This window comes from Mus caroli, chromosome 2 (assembly GCF_900094665.2).
Source record: "Mus caroli chromosome 2, CAROLI_EIJ_v1.1, whole genome shotgun sequence".
Lineage (NCBI taxonomy): Eukaryota > Metazoa > Chordata > Mammalia > Rodentia > Muridae > Mus > Mus caroli.
The window spans coordinates 158,544,098-158,559,308 of NC_034571.1; the positions used below are offsets into that span (position 1 = coordinate 158,544,098).

The 15,211-nt window shown below is 53.2% G+C and overlaps 1 protein-coding gene across 2 annotated transcripts in view; it reads right to left on the reverse strand.

Annotated features, from left to right (window-relative positions):
• Window positions 1-15,211, reverse strand: part of Prex1 (phosphatidylinositol-3,4,5-trisphosphate dependent Rac exchange factor 1) — a 149,081-nt gene that overhangs the window by 41,085 nt on the left and 92,785 nt on the right. For both annotated transcript variants that reach the window (XM_029472872.1, XM_021186170.2), the window contains 4 exons: window positions 12,259-12,392; window positions 6,722-6,840; window positions 5,214-5,363; window positions 3,306-3,453 (listed from right to left, as the gene is read on the reverse strand). In XM_029472872.1, the coding sequence (XP_029328732.1) occupies window positions 3,306-3,453; window positions 5,214-5,363; window positions 6,722-6,840; window positions 12,259-12,392 (551 nt within the window). The remainder of the gene's footprint in view (window positions 1-3,305; window positions 3,454-5,213; window positions 5,364-6,721; window positions 6,841-12,258; window positions 12,393-15,211) is intronic.

Here is a 15,211-nt window from a genome sequence, read left to right on the forward strand (position 1 = left end):
CTGGTGATGTCTGGCAGGCCGTGTGTGTGTGTGTGTGTGTGTGTGTGTGTGTGTGTGTGTGTGTGTGTGTGTGTTTAGGCCAAAGGTGAATCCCAGCACAGGGATTACAGATTTTCACATGGGTGCTGGAATCTGAGCTCAGCCCTTCCTCCTTGCACAGCAAGCATTTACCCGCTGAGCTATCATCTCCTGGTCCCCGACAAGTCTTTAAGGAACCATCTGTGTGTGGATCGGTCAGTTTTTGAGACAGGATCTTGCTATGATGCCCAGGCCTACCTTGAACACTTACTGCTTCATGACTCTCATACCTCAACTTCATGACTGCCGAGAGTGCAGGCCGTGTGCCGCTACACCCAGTTTGATCTCTGTTGCATGCAGCTATGCACACAGTCTTCTACCTCAGCGTTCCCAGTGTGTGGATGTTTAACAAGACATGCCGTCACTATCAAGGGAGGCAACCAATGCCTCTGCCTCAGGAAACCGTCCTGAGTGGTCCTGGGGTTTCACAATTCATCTCTGTCCCCTACTGAGCCTCCCTGAATACCTGGACTAAAGCCTGACCCCTGACCCAGTGCCACGAGATGCAGCCCTGCTGACTCCTGAGCCTCGTGCCAACAGTCGCCAACTCAGCTCCTGCCACCCCAGCGCCAGGGCTCATGAAAGCCACCAGACTCTGCCACGCCCAGGCGTGCTGCTCCTCTGGTCTTCTTGTGGCTGACACTCGCTTGTCACTCAGGTCTTGGTTGAAATGTGATCTCCAGTAGGAGGCCACCTTTCCCACCCTGGCTGAGTCAGCTCTGCAACTCCCCCCTTTACATCACTGCACAACTGCCTTGTGGGGTTCCCTGGCCCAGTGGGTTCCTTTATTGGCCTGTGTACTTGTCCACCGAGTGATTCTTGTAGGAACAGCCATCTCCCTGTGGGCAGGAAGTCTGTCTGTTCAGTTCCCTGCTGCTGGCTGGCAATGGGAGGGACAGAAGGGAGGGAGGAAGAGAGGGAAGGAGGGAGGGAGGAAGGAATTAATTTTTGTCTCTCTAGCTAACCTGAGGCTGCTAGAAGGCAGGTACACACACACACACAGACACACACACAGACACACACACACACACAGTATGTTACCCCACAGTACACAGATTTTACCACTGAAATGTGAAACCTATTCGTTTCTGAGTGGGACACAAACTGGTCACTTCTTCACACCTGTCCATGTAACATGATGTCATGCATGGAGGCCCCAGCCTGCGTTCTCAGTGCTCTGGCCAGCATGGTACTATTGACAATGCATCCCCACTGCATCCCCTCTGTGTTTCCACAGCATCCCTACTGTATCCCTACTGTGTTCCCACTGCATCCTCACTGTGTTGCCACTGCATCCCCACTGTGTTCCCACTGCATTCCCACTGTGTTGCCACTGTGTTCCCACTGCATCCCCACTGTGTTCCCACTGCATCCCCACTGTGTTGCCACTGCATCCCCACTGTGTTGCCACTGCATCACCACTGCATCCTCCAGCCTTTCTTCTTCCTTAATTATCATTCATTGAGAACCAGAGACATTAAACCAGTGCCCAAAGTCATCCAATAAGAAGGTAAGGGGAGTAAGACCAAGTCCCAGTCTGACTCAAAACCCAGCCTTAAAAGGCTATGAAGATAAGCCAGACAGTCCACTGCCAGGGAGTCACCATCCAGTTGCTTACAGAGGAGGAAAAAGCAATGACTGAGGAAAACTGAAGATGCTGAAGAGAGATTAAAATGAATCAAGACTGAGGTGGTGAGAGAGAACAGCAGCTACGGAGTCACCCTGTTCAGAGTTCGAATCCCACCTCGCTACAGCAGTGTAACTCTGCTTTCTTCTCTCTGTGCCACTGCCTTCACCCTTAAAATGGGGACAACAGCAGTGACCTGCTTCATGGTGCTGTGTGAGATTAATAGCCACGGCCAAATCTGAACATCATAGATCAGATTAAGGGCTGGAGGGGTCTATATTGCAGCCACCTATTTATTCTCCTTATGGGGGGACAGGGGCTCCCGGAGCTGCACACTGGCTGGGAAGGGGTGTTGGTTGGAAGCCCAGGCAGATGCAGAGGAAAGCCAAGCCTGAAGGAGCATCCTCTTAATGGGAAGTCAGTTTCTCCGGGCCTGGAGGTTACATGAGCTGTGCTGCTGGCTGGGGTTCAAATGGGCAGCAAGAGAAATCTCTAATCCTTCCTGAGGAGTCAGACCTCAGAAGCCTTAATCACAGACAGGTTATCCCATCCGGCCGGCAGGGCTGGCAGGAAGGCTCTCAGATATCCCCCTGGGCAGAAGCGGGGCGGGGCTGCTGCTAGAGAAACGGCTTAGCAGTGGAAACATCCAGGGCCTTCCCAACCTCTCCAGCTAGCTCCCACAAGGCTCCTGGGCCCAGCTCTCTCCTTTCCACAGAGCCTCAGAGAGGCTGAGCCAAGACTGTCAGCCCCCAAGGACAATGGAAGAGTTCAAACATGCTGGTTCCCCCAACAGCCAGCCCTGGCTTATTTAATGCCAAGTCTCAAGGTCTACCCTGGGCTATCTCCTCACTCCAAAGACTCCAACGGGTGACACCCAGTAGGGCCTTCCATTTTCACACATCTAGACCCAAGTCCGCGACATTCCGGCTTCCACCCTCCATTGGCTCTATCATAACATCTTGCTTCTGGGAATTGTGCCCTACCCAGGGACACCCACCTCTCTGGCCACTGGCCACAGAGGCCTCGGCTTGTCCCTTCCCCAACACTACTGGCCCAGATTCCCGCAGGGCAGTCTCCTGACCACACACACACACACACACACACACACACACACACACACACACACACACGGGTCTCCAATCTCGCCTTTTCCTCCCAGAACAATAGACATTATTCCCAGCTTCCTCCTTAGTGCCCTGGCCAGCAAGCTCTAGTCTGCCTCAGACCCACCCTATCTCATCTCCCTCATCTTCTAAACATAGCCCCGGCAACCTCTGTCTTAGCCATGGCAGAACAGAACAGAAATGGGTACAGTGTGGCTGGCCCACTGAGTCGGGACGATCTCAGCTTCTACCGTGTACTTTGTTACAGGAATTGGATCACACGGCGAGTCGAGAGCAAACACAGTGGACAGACCGATAGCAGAACCCTGCAGCCTCCACCCTCATCCAAGCCTGCTCCACAGGCCTGAGGGGCATTAGGTGGCTGTATAAGGAGGGCCCAGGCAAGAGAAAGGGGGTGTGGGGCAGGGCGGGACCAAGCAGATGCAGGGCAGGAAGGGAAGGTGGCCAGCTGGGATCAGGACGCAGAAGCCACTCACTTGCCAAGGAAGCACTTGGGGACGGTGCTCAGCTTCCGCCGGCGGTCCTTGATCAAGTTCACCTTCTTGCTCATCATCATGTGATATAGCTTCTCCCCCTTCTCCGCAATCATGACGTACGCGTCACGCTCCATGCCCAGCTTCAGGCCTGCGGGGGGACATGATTGCCATGGGGGACACAGGAGGCAGTTGGGGGTTTCTGGCATTCACGCCCCCCCTGCCTTGACCCCTGCATAGCCACGGAGCACTTCCTGACCCCCTGCTCAACGGCACACACACCTGTCAGGAACTGCTCAGAAAGTCTGGGTGAGGACCCATGGAGGTTAAGTCCCAGGTAACTGGTGGTACCGTAATTCAGAACTAAGCTCCGAAGCCTTGTCCTACCCACAGTGCACACACACAGCTCTGCCCCCCCCCCCCATGCCATAGGCACTGGTCCCTACCCCATCTAGACAACAACAGCAACAGCAATTAAGTGCTTCCCAGCTCCGGACACATGTCCCATGCTCCTGAGAAAAGAGACACAATCACTCCCATTTTACAAACAAGAAGCTGAGGCCCAGGGACCGCATGCTGTCTGCAGAGAAGACGTGGTACCAAAATTTTGACCCAAGATGTTTTGCTCTGGATTCCAACCTGAAACTCTGCCCACAGACCACAGTGTGAGCCCAGCCCTGTGTGCCCTGCCCTGGTTGAACTTTAGACAGCACTCACTTCTAAGGACACGGCCTCCTTGGACCACACACACCTCTTAATGACATAGACCCTGTGCTAACCACAGCTCAAGATTCTAACCACAAAAGTACAGCTCAGCCCCACCCAGTCAGGCCAACTCCCTGCCCCTACCCCAGGACCGACCCCGCCCCAGGCCTGAGCAGTTTCAGAGGTTCAGCCCTTACCCATCCAAAGGCCAAAGTCAGGAGCCTATCTGGCCTTCCGGCATTTTAATACATTCTGGCTTATATTTAAGTGCTACTACCTAAAGGCCCCACTTTCTCTAGAAAACCAGCAGAGGCACGATGTTGGGAACAGTGACTTGGGAAGTATGGGGCAGGGAGACAGGTGGTTGGCCTGGACCGTGTTAAAGGGCAGGCCTGCAGGACCATGATGACCTCCTGAACAGAGAGCGGCAATGAGGGGTTCAGGGGTGGCACCAAAGATGTGCTTCAGCACTGGCTGGTGGAGAGCCTGCGACACAGGCTCAGAGGGTGATGGAACCATGTAAGGTCTGTGATGCATAGACCAGCTGGGATTTCAGGTCAGCAGGATGTACTAGGGGGAGTCTGAGACCCAGTCTGTTCTGTGTCAATCCGGGAGTGACTGTGGGGTAGAAACATGTTGAGTTTGCAAGGATGGCTATATCCATGGCCTTGGGGACAGAGTCACAATATCTGCAGTAAGAGAATGAGTCCACCTTGGCTCAGGTCACTCTGAGTTCCCAGCCTGGGGCAGGGGGTGGGGGTGGGGTGGGGCTCTGTACAGAAGCTCAGGGAACAGACACAGCTCACAGCCCATCCAACCCTGCGCTGTCTTTCCGTGAACCACCTTGGTAACTGTGTCCTAAGGGGCTCTCCACTGTGTCCAATGGGTACCCCAAGGACCATCCCCCAGACTCCCATTCAGGGAGAGCAAACAAAAGCTCAGACAAGCACCTGAGCAGCAGGGGGAAAGAACAAGCTGTTTCCGCATGTTCGGTGTGAGTGACCAGGAAAGTCACCTGGGGACTGTGGTACAACTGACTGCTAACACCAGGTCCCAGCATAGTCACAGAGGTCCCCACCCAACAAAACACTCTTCTGCAAGGGAACTCGATCCCTACATACACAGTCCTCCCCTTGGAAGAGGAGCTCTTCCCCCCACCCCCACCCCCACCTCCCCGCAGCAGCCCAGGCCAGTCTAGGCACCCACTCTCTCGCTGCTCCCGCTCTCGGATCAGGGCATCCAGCCACTTCTGTTTCTCCTCCGCCGTCTTGGCCATACACACGAACCACTTGTTTTTGGCAGTGTTGTGGATCTTCCAGCCATTGGTGACAGTGTAGCCATTGCTGTGGTAATCGGCTGGTAGGGGCATGAGGCAAACACGGATTAGTACACAGACAAGTATGCAACACTCAGTAACCCACGGAATGAGGGCCACCACCAGGGCCAGGCTTAGGGAGCTAGACAAGTGCTCTCTCCTGCCTTTCCCCCAACAAGTGCTCCCCCCTGGCTTCCCTCTCATGGGCAAAGAAGACCTGCACAGACCCCTTCTGACAGCATAGTGACACAGGTGTCCTGAGCAGAGAGGTGGGAGATTCATGCCCAGAGCTCACTGATTCATGCTGAAGCCCTCACTGAAAGCATGATGTCACACAGTTCCTAGGAATATGGGATCCTCCCACACCCTGAACCTAAGGAGGGGCCTACAGGTGTGTCATGGCCTAAAGCCACATGAGAACCTTCCCCAGACAGGCTCACAGAACATCTGCTGAGATGTCGCTTCTCTGGTCCCAGTAGTGAATGGCGGAAACTACCCTATGCTTGGTGCTTGCCTGTGGGTTGTTCATGCCCTGCATGTGATCCAGTCACAGGAAACAGGATCTACTCACGACTACGTGAGACATGGATGCATCCCAGAGCCAGTACCCTGAGCATGAGAGTCAGGTATAACACGTAAGACCATATAACTACATGTATACAAAAGCATGTACATACAGCCATATGCACCTAAAGCCACTTTAATACACATAAGTTTAAAAACCAAGACATTTAAAGAAAAATATCTGGTAAGGGAAGCTAAGGAGGTAATGGCTTATTTTTAGTCAGTGTCACACTGTATATGGTCCTAGCTGGCCTGGAACTCACTATATAAACCAGACTGGTCTCAAACTCACAGAAACCAACCTGCCTCTGCCTCAAGTGCTGGGGATTAAAGGTGTGCAGCACCATACCAAACGTGGTAAAAATATTTTTAAGCAGGACAAAAAAAAAAAGGACCGCATTACAAAGCACAGACAGTATTAGGGCTAGAGAGGAGGCTCAGCAGTTAAAAGCACTGACTGCCCTTCCAAAGGACTGGAGTTCAATTCCCAGCACCCACATGGCAGCTCACAACCATGTGTAACTCCAGTTCCAGGGATCCGATGCCCTCCTCTGGCCTCCATGGGCACTGCACACATGGTGCATATAGACATAAAGGCAGGCAAAACATCCATCCACATAAAAGAAGAATAAAATGGGGGGGGGGGATCAATGTAGACAGTTGTCACTTGTGGGGCGGTAGGGCCAGGATGCTGAGTTCTCAGCCCCAGGACTGTACTTTGCTAAGTTCCAATGCTCTTCTTCAGTTTAGTTATATTCAACAATACACGAGACACACGTGACAGAGAGTACCAGGGCAGGCAGGGAGGGGATTAGAGGAGAGGGGCAGGGCCCACCTGTCCCATCCTCCACATTCTCCACTTCCATGACCTCAGTGTTGATCCGACCCCTGAAGATGTACAGGGAGCCGTTGATGGACTTGGTCCTTTTGGTAGATTTCTTGCTCCCAGTGACCCTGAAAGACAACAGTAAGTCAGTATCCCCTACAAAGGACAGCGTCACAGTGGGGAGTGCCCAGGGCAGAGGGGAGCTCTGGGTTAGGGTGAAGCACATGGGGTGCCTGCTGCTGGGCAGACGACTTGGGTGAGTCTCTGCTAGTCATCGCTTCTCATCTGGAAATAGGCTAATAGCTCTGTTGACCTCACAGATCAATTTTTCAGTTAATGGGGATCTCGAGGAAGACCAACAGGAAGAACAGAAACCCAGTCTGCTGGGCTGGCAAGCAGGCAAGCAGGGGGGGGGGGTTGGGGTGGAGACTGATTTCTAACAGACGGTACCTTGCAAACTGAAACCAGAATAGGAGAAGGCAATCGTCCATCCACCCACTCATCCATCCATCTATCCATCTACCTACATCCATTAATCCACTTACCATCCATCCACATGCCATCTTTCTACCGTCCATATATCCACCATCCATATAACCATCACACGTGAGCGCACACACACATACACACTTCATACACACACATGCTCACACACACACACATACACACTCATACACACACATGCTCTCACACACACACATACACACTCACACACACACATGCTCACACACACACACACACACACATACACACACATGCTCACACACACACATGCTCACACACATACACACATATGCTCACACACACACACATACACACTCATACACACACATGCTCACACACACACACATACACACTCATACACACACATGCTCACACACACACACACATGCTCACACACACATACATACACACACATGCTCACACACACATACACACACATGCTCACACACACATACACTCATACACACACATGCTCACACAATACACACACACACATACACACTCATACACACACATGCTCACACACACACACACACACACAGACACACACACACACACACACACCATTTATCCTTAATCTATCATCCATTGACGACTCACCCACCCACCCACCATCTCCAACCATCTACTGATACTATCTGTAACCTACCCACCCATGCAAACACCATTCCTCTACCCATCCACCCACAAACTCATTCATCTACCTTCCCATTTCACTTACCACCTATCCATATACTAACCCCCCATTCATCTATCCACCCATCTATGTTATCCATCCATTCACCTATCCAATCTACCCATTCACCTATCTGTCGCCCACCTACCCCTACTCACGCTTTCACTTGGGGGAACCCTGTTGCCCACTCATTCAGTTACAGCCTGAATGTGGTACCCTTCACATCCATCTGTCGACTTCTAAACTGTGATGTTAAGAGTTAGGGGGGATACGGCCTTGAGAGGAAAGGTGAGTAGACAGTAGAGGTTGGTGGCATCTCATGAATGGGATTAGTGTCTTTTATAAAAAGGCCTCAACCCCTTCCACCATGCCAGGACACAAGGGAAAGCCTTGCTGGGCACTGGTCTGGTGTCTTATACCTTTAGCTTCTCGAGTTGCAGAACTTGAAGAAATGTGCCCTTTAAGATGACCAGTTAATGGAATTTTGTTACGGTCACCCAAACAAATTAAAATATCAAACACAAAACATCTGGCCATGGCTTCCTATGGACAGGGTAACAAGTGAGGGGCCACATATTCAGTGCCCGTAAATGACTTGCAGGTGCCAGGCACCCTGCTCAGTGCTGTCCCGCAGGGAAACACAGGCAATCTTGGGAACTAACTTGTCTTCCGTTGGGAGAGGCGGTATAGAGACACCAGCCAGAGACACCCTCAGAGCAAGAGCCCTCTGTGCCTCCTTGATCCGCTGGGTGGGTGTTCTTTACCCACGCTGGCTAGGACTGTAGCCAGACCTCTCTTCTCTACCTGAGACAAACTCACTGCCGCTGGCTAAATCACACAGGGTGTGCACAGAGTAGGCTGAGGACCCTGGACTGCAATGTGGCCAGACGCCCCTGAGAATGCAGCTGTATTGGGGAGACCTGTGCTCCTGCTGCATGTATAAATCACATGGTGAGGGTCGGAACAATGGGGGATGAGTGTGACTTCCAGACTCAGGGTCCATGGGCCTGTGATGAGTGAGGGACACACGGTAAGAGCTAGAGGGACTGTGTGCTTTCTCAGGCACTGGCTGGCTGAACTCTGTCTTATAAATTTACAAGCATGGGTGTACTTGTATACACACCAAAGTCCACCCTCCTACTTCCATATATGAACAGGTATGTCTGTGTATACATGTATGTGTGTGTGTATCTCTGAGTGCAAACCTGTGTATGCAGGTACACTGATATCGGGGAACACATATGTGTACATATATGTAGGCGCATGTGGATGTTGTATACACCTGCACATGTATGGGAATGTACAGGTGTCCATGTGTATGGATACGCATCAATTTATACATGGCTGGCCACTTGTGTGCACGAGTGTGGGTTTCTGCCTGTGAGCATGCAGGTGCCTGTGTACACACACACATACCTCCTGCTGGTCTGTTCTCAGAGAACCCTAACTGACAGAGACTTTAAAGTCACCCACTGGGAATGAGAAAGAACTGAGGAGATAAAAGTCTGGGGCAGGAGTGTGGACCAGAAGACAGGACGAGCTCAGATGCATGTGAGCTGCGTGCAAACATCCAAGGAAAACGGAACAGGAATGGTGGTCTCAGCCTCACTAATAAGCCTTCACCACCCCAGCCACTCCACAGTGGCGCCCGATGTGTCTTGTTCACTCTGTAAAACGCGCCCTCCAGGACAGCAGTGCTTCAGCCCCACGTAACAGACACAAAACCAGCATCCACCCAGAGTCACACAGCAGCAGGAGGGCCCAGTGCTAACTCTGGCCTCTCAGAACACAGCGGGCAGCAACAGGGTAGGAGACTTAGCTCTTCCAGGCCTCAGTTTCCCCTACTGTAACTGAGATCAACTTTTAGAACACCCCCTTCCTCCTTTGGTGGCCAAAGAGAGGCCTTGGCCTCTAAGTCAACAAGAATACGCTGTGCTACTGTTCATGGAGACTGCTCCACCCACATCCCAGACAGGGACCAGGAGAGCCAGCAGCTGCCTAGCCACATCAGGTACTTCCTGTGGCCACTCCAGTCAGTCAGGCACCATCCACCAGCAGCTGACCCTGCCCACAGGGCACTCAGCCTTCTGGCTGCTAAGCCAGAGGCAGGACCCTGGCCTCATGCCTGGCCCTCTCAGGAGACTAGTGTGCCCTTTCCCTCAGGCCAGCTCCCTGTGTCACTCAGGAGGGAGTGGCCTTCAGAGAGTGTAGCCTGGCCACAGGAAGGCTAGAGACAATCCCCACAGAAGCCAAGATGGTGGAAGATACTGTTATTCCTCCCAGGGCAGGTGACACAGAGAAAGAGGGGCCTGGCAAGGAAGCCAGGGGCTGGGCATGCTCAGCAGGCAGCTGGGAGCTGTCCACAGAGTTCTAAAGGGACATTCTGTTTCCCAAACCCTCATAAGCTCTGGGAAAAGTGTCTGCCTCTAGCAGCCAGGGCAGGGAAGGGCTAGGGAGTAACACTTCATAAGCACTCTTAGGATTGTCACTCTTAGGCCTCTAGGGGTGGCCCCAGCAGGACAGAAGACACAAGACAGCAATGGAGATCTGGACAGAGCAAGCAAGAAAACACCTAGAAAAGAGGCAGACTGAACATGTCTACACGGGGAGATGACACGAAGGGAGACTGAGGCCTGTGGCAAGAAGGATCAACCCCCAGAACAGAGAGGAGAGACAGTAGGAGGGGTTTCTGTGCCCCAGGGCTACCCATAGGAAGCATCAAGGACCCAGGAGTGCCACAGCCCCAGCAGCCAGCCCCAACTTCACACACCAGGCACTTACTACCCTCACCCTCACAATGACCCTGCGAGGTACAGTCAGTAGCGTCCCCTGTTTGACAAGCAAGGAAACTGAGGCACGGGCAGGCAGAGCTATGGAGAAGGGCCAGACTCTGAACCAAACACAGAGGATTGATGTGGCTCTGGTTGCAGAAGGGGAAACTGAGCCTGCGCAGAGCGTGTGGAACGGCCGGCCACCCATCCCTTGCGGCCTGCTTTCTCACACAGCCTTAGAGCCGGGAACAGACAAGGAAAGTGAAACGTGAGGCTCTACGACAACAGTCCTGAAGGCCACGATGCTGTGCGTGCGCAGCCTTGGACAGATCAAGGCATGGAGGAGCCTCTGGGAGGTTACTGTTTCACTCTCAGAACAGGCGCCCTCTGCCCATTACCCCTCTCCCCATCCATGGTGCATCTGGAGAACCAGCCAATGACCTTGGCAGCCACCAACCCAATGCTGCTCAGCTGACCACTATCCACCAAGCCTTGACCTCCCCATACCCTCCCTATTAGCAGACCACCTAGCCATCGGCCCGGCCACCAACACACCTGATACTCAGGCCCCACTCCATCATCTACCAAACAAGCCTGCGGTCGCCTCCATAGCCTGTCTGCCTCTCAACAGCCATACTTGCCCCCAACCCACGCTTCTAGTCAACTCTAGCTGACCACCTCCTAACCTCTAACCATCCCTGCACCCCCTCTCTCTTCTCTTTCCCTTTCCATCTCCAGCCTCTCAACACCCTCATCTACTCTCCGCATCCAAGGCTCAACAAACTCCCCATCATTGCTTCACCCTTTCCCACCTCCCTTGTGTATCCCTCCCACCTTCACTCACACATCACCAGGCTCAAAAGGTCACTCACCCGCTCCCTCACCTCCCCCACCCACCCCCTCCTTTATTCAATGCCCCCTCCCCCCTCTGCTCCTTCATCCCCAGGCTCAAGGGATTCCTCATCACCCGCTTCCTCCTTCTTCCTCCATATCCACACTGTCACATTCTTCCCTCTCCCTTACCCACTATCCATTCACCATCCAAGCCTCTAGCGATCTCTCCATCCCCCTTCCCACTGCCCCACGCCTCACTTGACACTTCCAACCACACACAAGCGTGCCTGCCACCTGTCCCTCACTCCTGGTCCCCACAGAGGGCAAGCAGCTCAGGGAGAGATGTGAAGATGCTGCCCAGCTGGTCTTTTCTCCTCCTGTCCAATGGGGAGAGCCTTCTCCCCTCCCACTCTGCACCCTGGGGACCTTCGGATCTCAGGATGCTGGTGAACTTCCACAACCGTCTAGAGCTGCCCTGTATTGATGCAGTGTTCCCGGGGCACAAGGAGACCGTGACAGGGACCCACGGATGCGTCATGCTAAGATGTGAACCACTTCAAAGGCTGAACATTAAAACATATATGGCAAAATACCCCCTTGCTGCTTTTCAGAACTTGACTTAGAGTATCTCCATGAATACTCAGAAGAAAAAAACAAAGCCCAGAGAGGGGCAGACAAGCCTGAGGTGATACCCGAAGAAAGGGGCATTTAGCATTTTCTATTTCTATCACCATGGTAACCAAGGGGGGGGAGCAGCTCACCTAGATTTCCGCTTGCAGTAGACAAGCAGGTTGTCAAAGAGGAAGAAGGCTCTCTCTTGGATGTTGCCCGCAGAGATCTTCAGCAGGTTGCCCTGAAGGAGGAGCTGGGTACAGATGTCTGTGAGGTTGGAGCCCTGGGGAAGCAATGAAGGGTAGCAATGAGCAGCCAGGGACACACCCATCTTCCCTCTTCCCTCGATGCAGAGGGAAAACACCCTGGCAAAAGTAACTCAAGGGAGAAGGGTTTGCTTCAGCCCCACAGTTCAATGTACAGTCGTTCACAGCTGGGTGGTCACGAGCAGGAGCTTAAAGCAGCTGGCTGGATCACATTCACAATCAGGAAGCCATGAATGCCCCCTGCTGCTCAGCTGGCTCTGCATCTGCACAGTCCAGGATCCCAGCCAGGGGATGGTCCCACCACAACTCAAATGGATCTTTCCACATCAATGGATCTAAGACAGCCCTTAGAGGCATGCCCAGACACTAAATAATCCCTCACCAATATACCTGGAGGCTAGGAGACATACCTGTCTCCAAGGTGATTCTAGACCCTGTCAGCCTGACAACACTGACCATCAAGCACCTTTCCCTCCATACCCCTACATCCCTATCAGCCTCCACACTCAAAGCTCTCAGCAGACAAGAAGCCAAGGCAACGGGATGGAGGGCTGTGTGGGCCAGTGCCATCAGTGGACTGCACGCCCTTTTACAGGAGACACACAGAGGTACAGGGAGCTGCTACACCAACTCACGTGGCTGAAAACAGACCCTAGGGGGCTGCATCCAGTCCTTTAGGGGACTGGGTTTTGTCTAGATGTCCTGCGGTCTGTCTTTCCCTGTGATCTATTTGCAATCTGGCTTGTTGAGCCTTCCCCACAAGATAAGCATTTCAGTAAGGACTGGAGATTTCTAGTACCTAACGACCTTCCCCGGGATGCAGGAGGGACTTGACAGATGCCATGTAGGAATGTTAGGGCAGGATTCTGGGAGCACGTGATCCAGTGAAGGCTGGGGGTAACAGCTCCAGCCATCACCAGGGGCTGTGGGATGAGTGTCACACAGGCTAATACAGCAGGTGTGCTGAGCAGCAATGATAAGATTGGGGCCAAGGACCAGGAGAGGTGTTAAGGATGAGCACAGACAGGGACTAGGAAAGTCCTGCTAGCAGGAGTCCTTAGAGCCAACACATAGTGGGTCTGTGTGGAGTCCTGGGTAGGCTGGGCCAGGTCGTACAGATTCCGAGAGCTGAGGAGAGGGAATTGAGTGGAATCTTGGCCAGCTCAGAACCCCTCATTCAGGTAGCCCAGATCCTTGCTCCCCTTGGTTCATCTTGGGAAATGAGTTTCACAGGCATTGGCTGCCTGACCAATGACCTACATTCCCCAGCTTCTTTGGCGCCAAGCATGGTCCAAATGACCAAATCACACCAAGGAGCCGGTGATATGTCACTACCTTGAAATAGGTCTCTAGCCCCTTTCCCCGCTCCTTTATCTCTTTCCAGAGAGGCAAGATAGCCATCGGGGGTTAAGGAAGGGCGCTGGTGACAGATGTGTGCAAGGCACAGGAAGGAAAGAGCCCTGTTGGTGCAAAGTCACCCACCCAGCCTGGCTGGTCACACATCCTGGTCTAGACTGCATTGTGAGCTCCTCGGAGTCACCCCTCAGTCCCATGGCAACCAGGATGTGCCAGTGTGTGTCTAGAGGCTGCAAGGAGCTGAGGACAGAGGCCTGTGACACAGTAGGAAGGCAGGCCATGTGGCACTTGCTTTGGGTAAAGCCACAAGTGGCCCCTACAGTCAAAGGAGCCAGACGCCAGGTCGGCTGCCTTACTAGCCACCTTGCCTGATGAACACACCATCCTACCTACTCAGGCCAGTTAACAGAAGCTGGAGGGAGGAAGCTAGAAGCTCGGGAAGCTGGATGGAAGGGGGAGGGCTGTACTGCTAAAAAACATAGAACTGCTAAAACCACAGAAAACCAGGCCCTCCTGTGGCAGCCCGTCTCTCACACAAGTGGGAACCTTATCTCTCCCATCTTCCACCTTGATTGAGGCCAAACCTCAATGCCCCTTCCAAAGTCCATCTGCAAGGGACTCTGGGAGCTGGAGGGCTCTCCTCGGGAAAATGGCCAGTGAGGGAGAGTTCAGAGGACATGTCACCCCCTAGACTCTGAACAAAGCCCCAGTCTTCTCTGCAGCTGGGCCTTCCATTGGGGGGGGGGGCGCGGGTACAAGAAAGGAATATTAAATCCAGGAACACCCAGGTCCCGGTGGTGGTGGGGGGGGGTAAGGTTGGGGGCGGGGCTTGGGCTGGGGGTGTCAGTCAGCAATGTCTGTCCCCAGAATCTTTCACCTCAGCTCTTAACCTCTCACTCCAGCGGAGCTGGCCTTTCCTACCGGTTGCATTTCCTGTCTGTTGTCTTTCTAGAGACACACAGGAAACTTCCAATAGTGTAGGAGGCGAGGGTCAGGAAAGTGTGTTGGTTACAGGCTGAGGAGATGGCTCAGTGGGTGAAGGGGCTTGCTGCCAAACCGGATGATGTGAGTTCAATGCCTAGGTCCCACCCAGTGGAAGGAAAGCGCTGACTTACCAGTTGTCCTCTGACTTCTACATACATGCTGTGGCACACTGGGCTCACACACATGCACACACACACACAAGTAAGTGTGATAAAGAAAAGTCAGTTACATACACTGTGTGGTGTGAAAGCTTGATTCTGTCAACCTGTCAGGACCTAGAATCACCTTCTAGACTTCTGGCTGTGAGGAAGTGTCTAGACTGTGTTTACCGAGGAGGGAAGATCACCTTAAACGTGGGCGGTATCATCATCTGAGTACAAAGGAGAAGAGAGCTATCTCGCCTCTGCCGGCTGGCTTCCTGTGGGTGTGCTGGGACCAGCTGTGCGAAGCTAGTGTTCTTCTCCATCACGGTGGGCTGCACCCCCAGCTGCCAGCC